The sequence below is a fragment of the Zonotrichia albicollis genome, chromosome 1 (genome assembly GCF_047830755.1).
Source record: "Zonotrichia albicollis isolate bZonAlb1 chromosome 1, bZonAlb1.hap1, whole genome shotgun sequence".
NCBI classification, from domain to species: domain Eukaryota; kingdom Metazoa; phylum Chordata; class Aves; order Passeriformes; family Passerellidae; genus Zonotrichia; species Zonotrichia albicollis.
The window spans coordinates 46,641,897-46,658,624 of record NC_133819.1 but is presented as its reverse complement, the minus strand read 5'-3'; the positions used below and the strand labels follow the sequence as shown (position 1 = coordinate 46,658,624).

The 16,728-nt window shown below is 36.0% G+C and overlaps 1 protein-coding gene across 1 annotated transcript in view; it reads right to left on the bottom strand.

Annotated features, from left to right (window-relative positions):
- The window catches only part of BBS9 (Bardet-Biedl syndrome 9), a 295,956-nt gene that overhangs the window by 117,957 nt on the left and 161,271 nt on the right, over positions 1–16,728 (bottom strand). Inside the window, exon 23 of the mRNA XM_074540268.1 lies at positions 5,332–5,442. Within this exon, the coding sequence (XP_074396369.1) occupies positions 5,332–5,442 (111 nt within the window). The remainder of the gene's footprint in view (positions 1–5,331; positions 5,443–16,728) is intronic.

The following is a 16,728-nucleotide window of genomic DNA, read 5'->3' as shown; positions in this document are numbered from 1 at the left end:
AGGCATGAAATCCCTCTATAGACAGTAGGGATATTTTTTCAAAATTAGCTTAACTTAAACATTTCCCTTTTATTTAATCTCATGTACAATACAGTTAGTAGTACAATTGATTTCTGTCCTATTAGACTGTCTAACCTGGAAAATTAAATTGCTTTTTACATTGAAAACACTTTTGCTGTAATTGGCAAAAACATCAGTATCCAAATGATTACTAGTGCAGCAAATTACAACTATTACAATAACAATAGTAAGGCCATCTGCACCTTACTCATGCATGTTGAAATTTAGAGCAGTTAGTAGTCCAACATATAGACAATATATGCCTGAGAGAAACCAGAAATCTTTCACAGACCTGTTTTAGAATTTTTACAGCAAATTCAGGCACCCTTCAAAATAAATTCCAAGATATGCCTTTCCTCATATGCGTAAGCAAGAAGTAATATTAAGAACCGTTCAGTACAAAAATAAAAAGACTCAGTGGAGAGTTGGCAGCGATTCATACCCAAAAGCTCCTTACTATCTAACTCTTTACAGAAAGCCAAGTGTTTAAGAGTACTCCTTTCTAAAATCAAATACATGAAACACTATCACAAAATTTCATCCTATGTTGCATCACTTCTTGAGGAGCTACTTAGCAAATGTAGTTTGCAGTATCACACAGTTGTGTATTCATAAGAAAAATTAGGCACATAGATTAAAATAACGTGCCCCTAGACTCTAAAGGAAAATAGTTTCAATCTTGTTTACTAAAAAGTTAGTGCAAGCAAACACCTTTGTGAGCTGGAACCATGGGATAGTTCTTAAAATTGTCTAGGCTATTAAAAACAGCAATCTTTGATTAGAAGGGTGAAGTTGAAAGATCTCTTAAATGGCACCTACAACATCTGCATGAACATTGCCATTCAATGCTGGAGAAAAAGTAGCAAAATAAATAAAATACACTAAAGACATGCAGCGGTACCATGTCTAGGTGCAGCTTTGGAGGGTGTTTTTAAAATCTGACACTTAGAAGGTCCGGTTTTACTGGAGTTTATAGCTCAACCTAACTGTCATCTATGTATAGGTGCCTGTCTACTTAATCAAAAAGAATAAGCCACATTCAAAATAAAGACAGTGAAAAATCTATTCCAATCATAAATAGAAATGCTGACACAGTTTTTGGTCTTAGATGCTTTGAGTATTAAACTATGGAAGTTTATTTACTTTACTAAATATAATCATACAAGATGAGAACTTTGAAATTTAATCTTTAAGCCATCTAAATATTTGCATGACAGCAACATACAAAGAATATAACTAAAACAGTGGAAGCACAGTAGCAAATCCAAACGCTAAATATTTTGTCTTATAAATAGCTTCTCAGAAATATTTGTGTTTAAACAATAAATGTAAATACAGAGCCATACTGCTCTCTCAGGAAGAGACAATTATTCTGAATTATCATGGCAAAGTCAGGCAAATATTTCCCTTAAATATTAAAGATTTTTGTTGTTGTTGTTTAGATAGACCATTTACAGAATAGGTAAATTTACAGGATCTCAGATGAAAAATTCTCCCAGAAAAATCAAGTCTTACAAGTTGTGAAAATTCCACTACCTGCGTGTCATGACACTTGACAAGTCTGACTTCCAGTGCTGTAAAATCCTGAACAAGTAAGGTAATTACAGTGTAATCACCACAATGGTTTCACCCAAAAACCCAACAAAAATACCCAAAAAAATCAAGATACATTTTTCAAGCCAAACATTCTTTCATTCATACTAACTTTTAATCTAGTTTTCCATCAATTTAGAGAAGTTAGTCATGATTTACCAGCATAAAACTCTTTACTCATAAAAAAACCAACCAGACCTTTTCTATGTAAAACAATCAGTAGGAATATTTGTTGGAAAAAAAGGTCTTAGGAAGTTCTCTTTCATAATAAGTAGCCTGCAGCACAAGGTATACAAGGAGTCCAAAATACTTAAAGGACTATGTACTGATAAATGCATATGTTGTTATTACATCCTAAAGCTCACCACCAGCACAGTTTAATTGCTGTTTTAAGGCAGTTTCCCATATTTCTTAGAGATTTCCCTAAAAAACCTGCACGTACAAGAATTTCTTTATACCTCTTTGCGACAAACCACATTTTCAATTAATTCCAACAGAAATATTCTAGCACAAGTGAAAGCTTGAGAAGTAGAGCTCTGCAAATCTCGTTAATTGTTACCCTCTAGAACACATGAAAACCTCTCAGTAAAGTCAAATCACTCAAGCAGAAGCAACTCTGGTTAGGAATATATAACTTGTAAAGAAGAAAACAGAAGACAGCAGGAAGAGTACATCAAAAGAGAAAGCAATTCCACAGTACATATGCAGAATCTACAATCACTACATTCATATTTTTGATTGCAGTAGAGGTCACCATTGGTGTTATAGCTGTGAGTTCATGGAGAAAGTAAAGACATCTACAAGTGAACCTCAAATTACATTCAAACTCTCCACTAGGCTTGTGCAGTCTAAATACAATATATGCTGCTCTGTCCTCCTTCTAACTAAAACAGCAAGAACAAAATCAGCAGGGATTTATCATGCTAGCATTATTCATCTCAATGCAATGCACACAGACTCCGTGTCTTGAGGTGGTAAGAAATGCATGAATTCTTTTCCATTCACTGGGACAGACAATGTTAAGGGAGTATTTTGTACCACTCAAAGCAAAAGCCATCCAAAAGAATCTACTCCTACAACTGCAATAATACCATTAGCGTCCCAATATCATGAATGTGATCCTATTCTTCACTATGAAATCACAATATACTCGGATTAGAAAAAAATAAGTAAGAAAAACAACCCAGTGAGAACTACTTCAGCAATTAAAACAAAACATCATAAATCCAGTAATTCCCCCCCCAAAGAGACTCCATGATTGGGCTAAAACCACTCATTCTGTCCTTGCACAGACTTGTAGATGACTACTAAATGTCATCTTCTGCTCTCCTAAGTAACTATTCCAAGTAAAGCTAAAAGTCTTGCTCACATGCTTAGCAGCTGCCTGGAAAATCTCAGTATAATACTTAAAATGAGATAATTTGCAAGTCTGTGACAGGATGATGCCCTACAGCACAGTTTCTCACAGAACAGCCTTCCAGGTCTCAGTCCCTCATTTCCCTCAGTTCTTTGTATAGCTCATACAACACATTATCATATAATCACAGAACATCCTGAGCTGGAAGTGACCCACTAGGTCACCAGGGTCATCAAACAACCAACCCACAACTTATCATGAGAATCTATCTTGAATCCATTAGGAAATGAAAGAAGATATGACAAGAAAAATTACTTTTACTCTACTTTGTCCCTTTTTCTCTCTCATGTACTGCACATAGTTAAATGCAAACTTAAATAAAACAATACATAAGATACAGAAAATATTCTTTGAAGGCTCTTTGTAATCACCATGGTCTTGCTGCAGCCTGTGGTGCCTGAGCAAGAAATCAGTCCAAAAATATCATGTACAGAAAAACATTAAAAGGCTGTGATTTCATGCCTACTGTTACATTCAGGTTTAAGTAGCTCCCTTGGCTCCTACACTCATAGCAATTAGAATTTCCAGACAGCTTGGTGGCAGATATTCTAGGTGTTCTCTATATTGCAGCACTCGCTGGCAGATGGCAGTCAATTCTTACCATGAATGAATTAAACTCACTCATATAACACACGGCTGTAAACCTGAAGACTTTTTAAAAGCTTTCAAAGTTTTCATTCTGCCTTTTATAGTTACAAAGCAACAACAGCCAGCTATGTGACGTAAGTCTCAATTTATATCATGGGCTAAGACCTACACTAGCATATGCAGGTCCCTATGCTGTTGTTTCTGGAGCTCATGAATACATTTCTACACTTTTCCACTCATGCTAGTCTTTTCAGTAATAAGGTTATTTAAATATAGGAGGACACTATCTACTGAAGAACAAATATGTGCTTGATCAGGAGACTGGAGCACCAGGCAGAGATATAACCTGCCGTATGTTTGTGAGTTATTAATCTAAATGCCTAAAGTTGGAATTTTATCAGGATTGTACCCCACATCAGAGAGATCATATACTTTTCCATAACCAGGAGGTTACTTAATATATCCAGATGGCAAAGGTTAAACTATATTTATGTCAACTTTGACAGGCTCTCTTCTTCTACTGACCTGAAATCCATGAGGACCACAAGTAATTAGCATTCTAGAAAAGTCAAAGCTGTAGGCCTTCAGGGGATTTTTTTTTTTGTAAGCAGGAACTAATTTTTAAGTTACACTGTGGCATTATTATACATTGCCGCATTAGATACCCTTCTTTCCTGCCTACTAATAAAAGTTTGCTAATGTAAATGCTACTATTGAAATTAACTATCTATTCCAACTCCCTGCCTGTCTGTGCTACAATTAGCCAGACAAACAAGGAGTTGAATGCTTTTTAAACACACAATTAACTGAGTTTTGCAGATGAATAAGGACTTGTTATTTTTTACTGTTGTTGGTTGCAACGTCTAAGCTACTTTTCTTAACTTCAACACCCATGCATAATGAAGACTTCTGATTTACAAGCAACATTCAAATACACTTTATAATAAATATTATAGGATAAAATCAGTCAAAGAGAGGGGAAAAGAAGTGTGAAGGTACAACTTAGCAAGCAAAATGTGAAATTGCTATAGTCAAAACCTGAGAATTTACCAGACACTTTATTAAACTGCAAGGCAGTACTTTACAGAGCTGCTTTTAAAATATGTTAACACTATATCACAGTTCCCGGCAGCAAGAAGTCTTTCCAGAAAATGTGTCATCACTGTATGCAGCATATTTTATAGCCAGTATAATTTCATTTTATTATAGCCAATAATATTTTTCTGAAATTCTAGGAAGTCTCCCCACAAAAGATAAGTAATGACCATATTTTAATCAGCTGGCACAAAGTGTAACCACCATACCGCAGGGAAAAAAAAACCCTTTATTACACCAAAATGCCCAGTTTCATTTTGCCTCTGTGGAAATGATCTCTCTATGGAAGAGATCATGAATAAAACCTGTGGGAATCTATTTCAAGTACTACGCAGCACAAAACCTTTGAACTATGAAGTTATTTCATTCCAAGATTGACCTTTACACCTGAGCCATTCTTAACAGAAGAAGCTGAGTAAGTTCAGAATCCTACACATTGTACTATTGTAGCAAGTAAAACTAGAAATTATGCCAACAAAGGCTGAAATAGATGCCATTTTTTTTCGTGTGTCCACAAGCACTCTGAAAAGATGAGCTGCACCCCTCTAAGTGAAATAACATAATTTTCCTTTTCTTACCAGGCTTGGATTTCTGCTTTGTGCTCTGCCCATGACTGGCAAACACCGCTGTGGAGCCAGGTATAAAGGTCCTTTCCTCTAGATCAGACTCTGGGATTGTAGCACAGCCACCTAGGTGAAAATGGATGACTCTTAATGTGGGGTTTATGCAACAAAACAAATTCACAGGTGCATAACTGAGGAAAAGAGGCAATAAATTAGCTGACAGTAACATATAAAACTAAAAGTCTTTACTTTCACTTCAAGGAAACATTTGCTAAAGAAAACAATTACCATTGTTTAGAAGGCTGATTGTGCTTTAATGAATTCTCTTTACTATTTATGTCATCTTGAAAAAAGTTTGAATTCATTTAGATCACAGAATATGCAAAACTGGTTCTATATAAAACATGGAAAATAATGTGATTTTTATTAAAGAACAAACTTCCGGGAGCTATTTTTGTAATAAAGTAATTAAGTGTGAATGAAATAACTTCACAAAATCAACAAACCTATGAAGATTGTTAGCTTGCCACAGAAAATGACCTGCTGATTTTTTTTGATGGGCTATTAAATACAGTATGTTTATTAAAGGAAATGCAGGGACACTTTCAGTGTCCAATAACACGCCATTCATTAGACAACACAATTACTTACAGCTTTTTCTTCAAATATGTTTAAATGCCTACATTTAAACTATGAAGACAGGTATAATCTAGTAGTAGTAGTATCAGCTGGAGTAGCTTGCAGTGGAATAGGTTGATGTATATTTATTTCAGAACAGCTGCGGTCAGGACACTGGAGGATGTGTCACTATTCCACAGCAAGGAGATGGCCTCACAGTAAGCACATTGCCAACAATACAGCACACAGCTGAGCTGCATCTTTTTCTCACAGCCCTCCCAGGAACACCACTAGCAAGCAAACAAATCCATGTACTCATCTATTGGGCTCTGAAAGCACGTTTGTAAGCAGCACATCAACTCCCAACGGCATGGACTGACTTTTTACCTTCATGCAAGAGTTACTCTATTTTAAAAAGACATGTTCTACTCCAGGCCCCATAAAAAATGCATCAAATTTGCAGCAACACCGGCTAGCCTCCTCTTACTAAACTGAGTAAAATTTAAGAAAAGGTTGCGTTTCTAAGTAGGAAAGTTGCATTTTCCCTGGCAGTTTCAGAACCACCACCAATGCAATGTCTTGAAGAAATGTACCACCCTGACTAGCCATGGCAGCTCCAGTGAAACCTGTGAAAACACTCAGTCCTACCAGATAAAGAACTAATACAGCACCTATGGCTCCTAAGGAAGAGTAAAGACACAAGCTGCTTTATCCAAATACACCCTGAGAGAAAGTATGAATTGCATCACAGGATTTATGCTTGATTTATGGCAAGAAAATTTTTTTCAGTAAGAAAGGAAGGTGAGGAGTAAATGCATCAGACTTGCAACCCCTGACAGCTTCAAATATTTAGGATACCTGCTATAAAAATGGAAGAGAAAATTGGAAATTAAAAAAAAACCCTCCTCATGTTAAAATACTTTAACAGTAGGGTCATGTCTGACATTGCATTAAATATAAATGTACCAACAGCCTAAAGGAAAATACATATCTGTAAGCCAGTACTTCTGTTGCCATTTGAAAATTGTGACTAAAATGTAAACTACAAGATTCGAGGAAATAGAAATCAGTGCTTTACAAGCCAATTTCGATTTTGCACATTCTTATTGTTCAGACAAAATCTATACTCTTAAAAACTAGCCTATAAATACAGAATACAAAATTAAGGTCTCCTGCCCCAAAGAACTATTAAGAATAGCATCAACTATTTTAATATTATAACATTTTGTAACAGCATGAGTGAAAACTCACCAAGTCAATTAGTATCTATTGAATTTCTGCATGGAAATAGAGACATTTTTTAACATTCATTCTTAAACCCAAAATTCAGTAACTTACATAGCCTTGAGGGCTGAGGGCCTCTGGTGCCAAAACATTTCATTAGTTTTCAATCATGACAGTGACTGAATATGAGTTGGAAAAGGTCTATTTGCCCTTAGCTACAACACACTACTTGTTAAAAGGAAGTAGGAAGATACACAGATACACATCCCCAAGATAACAACAGATCCCCTTGACAAAATGCTATGATTTCCCACAGGAAGAAAGGTGTGGAGACCACACTATGACTACTGTCACACTGAAAGAAGGGAAACATTCAAAGCAAATTTCAAAATTTCACTAGACTGAAAAAGAAACTGGATAAGGCACAAGTACACACTACTCAATATTTGATAGACCAAGATTTCGTGATTCAAAAACATTTTCCAACTCAAAAAGACAGCTATATGGAAAAAAAAAAAAAGAAAAAACAGAGGAAAAAAAGATCTTTTCTGCTAGGACTACAAGCTTTTCATTTCATACTTCAAAAGTTCTAGTCATGGTCTATATTCTGACTTCTCTGATCAGAACTTCTTTAAGTTAAAAAACTCTTAGAATTCTTTTTTGCATCTCTAAATACATTTTAGTAAGCATTCACTGAATATCTGTTTTAGCAAGCATTTTCAGTTTTTATGTACATTGAATCCTAAAAGAAATCACAGCAACAAAATAATTCACGTTCATTCACAATTAACTGAATGGTACAGATCTGAAAAGTGGAATATTTAAGGAAAAAAGGGGGAAAGAGGAGGAATAGTAGTACATAAATCTACACACTGGAAATTATCCAAGCTGAGAAGTCCTCCAGATGTCAGTCTGTAAACAGAGCTTCATAAAATTAATTTTCCCATTAATTGTTGGCAGGAATAACATCTAGAATATGTTATTACATCTGACCCACTCTTTCCCACTTTTCCATGTAGCTAAATTCTTGTCTGGCATCACAGATCTTTTATCAGTTGCAATAAATCCAAGAAAGCAAGCTTTTGTCAACAAAACTGCTTGATAGGGTACAACATGCATAAAATTACACTCAAGCTAATTGTGAACTTTGTTCACCAAAGGAAATGAGACTTCTCTTGCTTATTTTCACTACATGTTTTTGTAACACTTTTGGTTCTTAAGCTGGAAAAAGATACCTACACCCAAAGGAAATATAAACATATAACACATATTGAACAAAAATTAAGTCTTGACAGTTTTCCTACAGATTCCTATCACCATGTTTTTATGCATTTTAATATGGCTTTAAAAGTTGAAAAACAGGAAAACAAAAGTGGTATACATCAGGAAAAAAATGAAAAGGCACTTTGAGGTAAAGATTATTTGAGTTTCTTTTTTCTCTTCCACTCAATCACAGACTAAACTAAGCATAAGTTTCCATTTTCCTCTGAAATTAATTCTTACAAGAGTCCACAGAAAGAAGAAAAAACAGCTTCCTGAGCAGTCTTTGGCAGCAAGATAGTCAAAATGTGAGCAGTAAGCTCTGTAAATAGCAGGTTTTGCATCCATATGTATACCATTATAAAATGAAGACAATCTAAATAGTAAAATTATTTCATAGAGATTTCAAAAAGCTATACCCAAAACCATGCTCACTTGAGTTTGCTGTTCTGTTGACAATCTTCGGAAAGTGTACACCAAAAATGCAGTCTAATGCTTTACAGTTTTTCTCTCTTAAAGAGTTTATGGATTAATTGAACTGATTCTGCTGACTGCATTTATTCAAGTCATCTAAATTTTATTAGGATCTTCCCATCAGAAAGTAGCCTGTCTGTTGAAGTAAACACTGCATGCAGGTGGTGAAGATAAGTAATGCTATTGCTGTTTTTTAAATGGAAGATAAAACAACACAATCTATAGAAGAAAACAATACATATTTGAGTGTATTATGATATCCATGGAACATTTATTCACATACCAGCCCCGGCTTAGAGGCTATCATTTGAATAGACACATTCCAGGAATGCAAACACATTTCCATTGCAGAGTTTGAGGAGAAAGAGGGAGAAGAATTATGAGGAAAGGGAAAAAATAAGGGAGAGAGAAAGAGAGGGTTGGGGGACTAAGACAGAAGGGAAGGCAGGGAGGAAGGGAAAGGGAAGACAGAGAAAAAGGTGTATTTGTTTGTTTGTTCTTCCTAAATAGGTGCCTGGTAACAAACAGTGATACATTTCCCAATAGCAAACAGTCCAGGTTTAGTTTGGATATTCACTTGCAGATTGTAGAGTCACTAAATAATCAGTCATAGATTTCAGAACTTATCACTTAAGTCTAACCGTGGCTACAATCTTGCAGTCACACAATTCCATTGTTTTCTGTGTGCTTTGACACAACCAAATTAAAAAAAATGATGGAAAAATATTTCTGTACTACATTCCAGTAGAACAAATTAGGGGGAAAAAGTTATACCAACAGAATATGTAGTCCAAGGTTATAGAAAATCATCAAAACATATTTTAAATGAAAGCACACAGAGACATACTAAACTGTTCTGATTTACTCATGTTTTACTGAAATGCTTCTTAACAAAAACCTCCAGTCCTTAAATTCCATAGTTTTTTTCCTATAATGAGTTGTCACGAGTTGCACAGAGAGCTATGCAAAAATAATTCACACCAATTGTGTGGCTTCTGTTTGAGCTTGTAGCCCATTCAAGTATTTTGAACATGCCTGAGTTCATAAAACCTTGACTTACAAAGTTCAGGGTACTTTGGCAGCAGAAGCTCTTTATGGGAGCAACTGTGGTGTTTAAACTGTCAAATAGTCTTGGCCATTCTTCCAGGATGAGGTTCAGTGCATGTGGTATGCAAGTCATAGGAATGGCATTGGGAAACACATTGCTAAGAGCAGATCCAACAGCTGTTTTCATTAAAGACACATTATTGGACACTTGGCCAAGAACACAAGATCAACATTCAGTAGTACCCTTACTAACTCAGGACTGAGAATGCAGGAACAGTGAACTGAATAAATGCCACTCAATATCTACCAAAGGCACTTGTTACGTGCTGAGAACAAAGGACAAACGATGACAGTTTTGCTTTGGCTACAAAAGTGTATTGTTCCATCCACCCGACCTATTCACCTGATGAACAGAGACTGGCTGAAAAACACGGTCTATGTTCTGATATATCTTGGGAGAGGCAACTTACTGAATTTTGTAGTGCTTGGAGGGTATCCATCTACTCTCACATAACAGAAAAGAAAAATCAGCTTACAAAGGGATTTTTCAAGGGAATCATCAACTCTTGACAAATAACACAACAATAAAAATCACTATTTTTTCAGAGCACACTGCCTCACAAAACACCTGGTGGTTTTTGTTGATTGGGTCTCACATCCTCTTCCCCATATTCAGTGCATTATGAAGTACAGCTATTGTTTATCATAACTGTCCTAGGTTACAAGATGTGACTAGGAATGTGTGTTCTATTGCCATCTGTTAGAGGTGGGACAGTTATCTTCTTAAATGGGCAGTTTTCTTTATCTCTTCCACAACCAATCCTCCCTTCAGGGAGATATCTTCTGTTAATGGGCAGGCCATGGAGTGTGACTGCATGACTGATAAAATTACACCATCCCTTTGTGAGATGCTACACCCAGAGGGAGGAGCCAAGCATTCCTACCCAGATATAATCTGAGATTTGGAACACCATAGCAGCCTTTCCCCACTGGATGCTCAGAGGAGCAGCTGTCTTCCCCACTGGATTCCCAGAGGAAGACCAGGCCCATGTACATCACCACTGAACCTTCAGAGGAAAGTTACACCCTTCTACATGATCTCAGCTCCAACAGAACCACATCTGTCACTCCAGGGGGACTGCAGCCACCATTTAATGGGACTGCTACCCACACCCTGACCAACAGGGCATCAGGTTGTATTCTGACCCTGCCAGTGGTTGTCAGGTTTTTTTTGTACTATTACACTTGTATTTTAATTTTCCTGGTAAAGAACTGTTATTCCTATTCCTATATCTTTACCTGAGAGCCCCTTAATTTCAAATTTGTAATCATTCAGAGGGAGGGGGTTTGCATTTTCCATTTCAAGGGAGGCTGCTGCTTTCCCTAGCAGACCCCTGTCTTTTCAAGCCAAGGCAATAACTGAACATGGTTTTCTTTCAGAATGCTTAAATAAAGCAGTAGCAGAAGCTACAGAATATACTGTCATCAATCTCTTCTCAGGACAACATTCTCCATTCAGTAACAAACTAATTTCATGATACCCTTTTTGGGAGCAAGCAGAATAATCAAGGCTTTTGTTTTCACTTATACAAATAAACTCATTTTGGACACATAAATATACATATTTATGTATTTGGATATATGCATATATGAAATACACAAAGAACTTTATACAAAATATTTTTAGTAAGACTTTTTTTAATCTGCAGAGCCTGCATTGCATTGCTTTGGTAATACACAGTTGTAAGGAGGCTGCTAGACCTTTAGACTTTTATATTAACTTACATCAAACACTTAAGTAGGTAATGCTCCCTTTGATAAACACTTTCCTTATTATTTTTGCTAAAAGAATATTTAAAAGAATTTCCAATGCCACATCTAGTTTCTATCTGCCAATACAATAGAGAGCACCTCAAAGACAGTGTTTGGAGCAGCTGGGATCTCTGGAGCATGCTTGACAAAAAAACTTTCATAACATTGCCTTTATGTAGTCTCTAACCTTTCTTCAGCATACAGTGAAAGTAAACAGACTAAAACCAACTTTTATAGCCCTGATAACAAACCTTCCTGGCATCCATCATTCTGAAAATTCAGAGAAATATTTTACTCCTATTCCTATTTAAAACAATTGTATTTCCAGGAGCACATACGTGAAATTTTCTTCCAGTTGAAGACTCAATAATGAAGACACATACATACAAGTATATGGTATATATGTGCCTACACACACAGATTTTGGACTTACTGGTGAAGGAAGAGCAAGTCCTCATTCCCTGCACTCAGAAGCTGAAGAGACTGAATGTCTGTGGCCTGGTTTACAGTGTTGTAACCCACAAGTTACAAAAGTGTTCCATCACACAAGCATAATGCAAAGTCCAAGCGAGCAGTCTTTGACTGATTCAGGGGAAGAAATAACTATTTATCGGCAGGGAGTTTACAGTATATTGGCCTAAACAAAACACTTAACAGGAGAAAGCTAAAAATATAGGTAAGTGAAAATGTGATCTTTATCTTAGCTGTGAACAAGAAATATAGGACAATGCAACTTGCTGCATGGGCCTTGTTATGCTGGGGATTTTGGATGTTTGAGACAGCCTTGAGAGAACAGTAGAAAGACAGAAACAGTTGATGTGGGATCTATGCCTAATCCAGATGAGAAACTGAGTGAAATCAAATAAAAAGCACATGCATGCTAATGCATGATTCTGGGCTAGAGAATACAGGAACAAAACATGCTGACATCAGATGTGATATCAGATATGCTGTGGATAACAAGACAGTGGACTAGCAACTGGGATTAAAATGTAGGTACTGAAGAATGCATGTTGCTCAGAAAAGTAAATTAAATTGGTAATGTAATAATACTTCATAGCACTATTGTGATGGACTACTGAAAGAGAAGTACACAGAATTGGCCACTTAGAAGGAATTGTTCACAAATTCATTTTTATTTTTTCATCCCTGAATAGAAACCATGGTGGTGAATTGTTCTGTTTATGAATAAGACTAAATTACCTTTTTCTAACACAGAAATGGAGTTTCTGAACAAGGGCTCTCTTTTCTTCCTTCCTTTCCAACCCCTCCAAATAGAAAACATAAGGAATAGAGGTCAAAACAGATACAGATTTATCTATTAGCATTCTGAAGTTATCCAATTATCTCTTATCTAATTATGAATAGTTATCCAATTCCTAGAACATAAATAAATTACTATTCTCTATCTATTCATTTATCTATCTAGTGATGAAATAAACATGGATAAAAGCATCCTCTTTAAAGTTATTGAAATAAACCAAGATCTTTCTGGTGGATTTATAAGAAAAACTGCATCTAGATACTTTGGGCACAAAAAATGTTTAGGAAATCAAAGCATTCATAAGGAAAAAAGAGAATTCTCTTTTTTAACAATACTGAAGTTCCCTTCCACAACTGAAAAACAACTTTTGCTGAAAATTCTTGCTTCTCTGTATATTACATCAAAGACAGCATTGTTTTAATTATTGGAAACTTCTACTTTCTCAGATGTACCTAAATATTAGATTTTTCCATAGTATGTAGAACATGTAAATAACACTGTCATGCAATTTAATTACTAAACATTGTTTAGTAATTAAAAATGGTTTTTTTAACACAATTATCAGCTATTACTTTTATTCATTGGACTGGGAGTTAAGAATCAATCCAATTATACTAACCTGTCATTGCTCCAACACTGCAAAAGGAAACATACGCTACTTATATTTACTTTATTTTCACTAGTATTTAATACTTCATTCACTATATACTCCACTTAGCAAATAAATCCAATTATTACCTTGGTTAGCTTAACCTTCCACAACATTAAAGCCTCTGGGATTAACTTTAAGAGGAATCAAGAAAAGGCAACTTTGGCTCCACTAAGGATTATAATGCCATTTAATTAATTTAGTTTATTTGGAGGAAATGAGCATAAAACTGCTCATAATAATTTAAAATTGTATCTTATCCTATAGACAGAACTTTTTCCTTTGTTTACAGAAGTTCCTATTCAGAAAATTTTACTCTGCAAACTGTAGAATTTTATTCCTTCACTAGTATCACACCCATACTTATGCAAATCATGCAATTTTACTGAAGTCACTACCATTCAAATGGTTTGAACATGATACAACTGAGGGGTAAACAATTTTTCATAAATAAACATTTTATGTCATATCTCCTGCAAGCATTTTAAGAAGTAGCCAGGAGATTCATGTGCTTCACATGATAAACTTTAAATTAAATCAACTTTACAAAACTGCAAAGTATCTTTTGACCAAACACAAGGTATCTGAAGATCTGAAAAACCATGCTTCCAAAAATCTCTAATAAATGGGGAGAATCCTGGCACTGAACTTTTCAGAGAGGGGGAAGAGATTCAGTATTATTAATGTCATAAAATGAACTATATTTACAAGAAGATAATGAATAGTTAGGGAGAACTCTGTTCAAATTCATCTGCTTCCTTTTTTTGCCCTTTTTTTCTGTAAAAAGCAAGGTCTGCTTTTACAATAAAAATGCTATGACTGAAACAAAGTGGCTTTTTATATGAGAAAGCACAGGATTAACTGTTCTATTTCATTTTATTTAAAAGCTGACATTGCTGCTACTGTCTAAGATAATAAATAAAGTAAGTGACTGAGCAAGTGATGCTCTCAGACTGCTACTTTTATGCCTTATGCTTATTTAATTCTCTAGATTTTAAGGATCATCTTGTAGCTTGACCAGGACAAGGGCCTACTCATTTTTAAAACACACTGTATTTCTAAATGTGACTGGATACCCTGAAATCTGCTTAAGTACAAAGGGAAAATTGTAGGCAAAGAGGAGCCCCTTCCCTTCCCCACCAAATCACATTTTTCTTTGTTTGCACAACATCGGTACATGCTAGAGAAGTCTATTTCAACTTAAATATACATTTTGTAATGCTTACTTTAAATAAAATATAATTTTTGAGGAAAGTATACAAAGCAAGATAAAGGCTAAATTATGAAATATACTATTCCAAATATATTTAAATGCATTGGACAAATAATACAAAACTGGAGAGATCATATGGCTTGCTTTGCCCAATCACACCAATCAAGAAAAAAAAGAGAGGAAACAAGTTTAGAAGTCCTGCCAGGAGCCTGCTCCAGGCCAGGCTCTCCATGGGGTCCCAAACTCCTTTGGGCACATCCACCTCCATGGGCTGCAGGAGGATGTGCTCCACCTTGTACTCTCATGGCTGCAGGGGGACAGCTGGCCTCACCATGGTGTTCACCATGGGCTGCAGGGCAATCTCCGCTCCTGTACCTGGAGTACCCAAACCACCTCCTTCTCCATTGACCTTTGCATCTGCAGAGTTATTTTTCTCACACATTCTGACTCCTCTCTCCAACTGCAGTTTAACAGAATTTTTCCCTCCCTTCTTAAATACAAAATCCCAGATGTGCTGCCACCACCCCTGATGGGCTGGGTCCGAGCCAGTGATGGGTCTGCCCTGGAGCTGGCTGGCATTGGCTAGGTTGGATATGGGGAAAGCTTTTGGCAGCCTCTCAGAGAAGCCACCCCTGCAGCTCCCTGCTATCAAAATCCAACCAAGCAATACTGAATACACCTTTTTACAGAACTAGACCAAAAGAACATACTAGTATATCCCTTTTTCTAGTCTATCATCACTACTTGGTCTGGAAAGTCAGATATAATTTGAAATTGGTTTTAATTGTTTAAAGCCATTCTCAAAGCTAGGATTTTTCAAATGTTGATATGCTTTAAATCATTTGGTGGACTTTACGAAGCTACTGATTAAACTAACACCATGCCTGCTGCTTCTTCTATACTTCAGCAATGTAACTTTTCCTTTACTGGTGCTTTTTATAGTCCATCTTCTCTTTCTTTAAACTATCTGATTAAATGACACTGACTTACTAGCTATACTTTCTCTACTTGTACATTACTTGAAAGAAACTAACTAGGCCAAATACCTGTATCTGAGTGGCAAACCAAAGACCATCTAAAAATATGGCATCCAAAGGCCATCACTGTAGGTTGACCTCACACCCATAATATGTGATATCAACTTCTTTTCACAATTCATTAACAGCATAAGTAATCTCTTAGTGCCCACAACTGTGGGCTATCTGAAGTTATTCTAAATATTTTAGAGTCAAATTTACTACAAACACTATTATCATACATTGTCCTCTTCAGGTCATTGGGCAGAAGAAGTATTCAATATGAAAAAAAGAATTACATCATTTTGACTGACGGGTTGGGTGTATTTTGGACTTGATATCCACTTTTACTCCAATAGCAGCAAAATTCCTGCAGACCTTGGTAAGATCAGAACACCTTCACAAAAAGCAGTAACTTGATGGGGGACAATTTCTATAAATAAACAACACCCATGAAAAACCCCACAAACAAAAAAAATCCCACGTAAACATCTTGCTTCTTAATTTCCTTCCATTGAAAGTCTATGTTCATATAGAGAATTTGTTGTACAGCCAAACTTACTGTGGCATTATGATTCTCTTCAATTAATCTTCTCTCAAGGTTACTGAAGCATGCTAGGTTGTCTCAGCTCCTCTCCATAAAATAAGCTTAATGACCTCAAACACAGAATAAATAAAGGCCAAGGATACATTTCATTGGTAAAAAAAGTGTTCTCTACCCCTTTGCTTTAATCTGATCATGACTACAACACCAAGTGAAGCAGAGCAATGGTAGGCTGTCAGAGTGTAAGACTGCACATTGAAGAGTCAGTGTTCCCTCTGAACATGGTCAAAG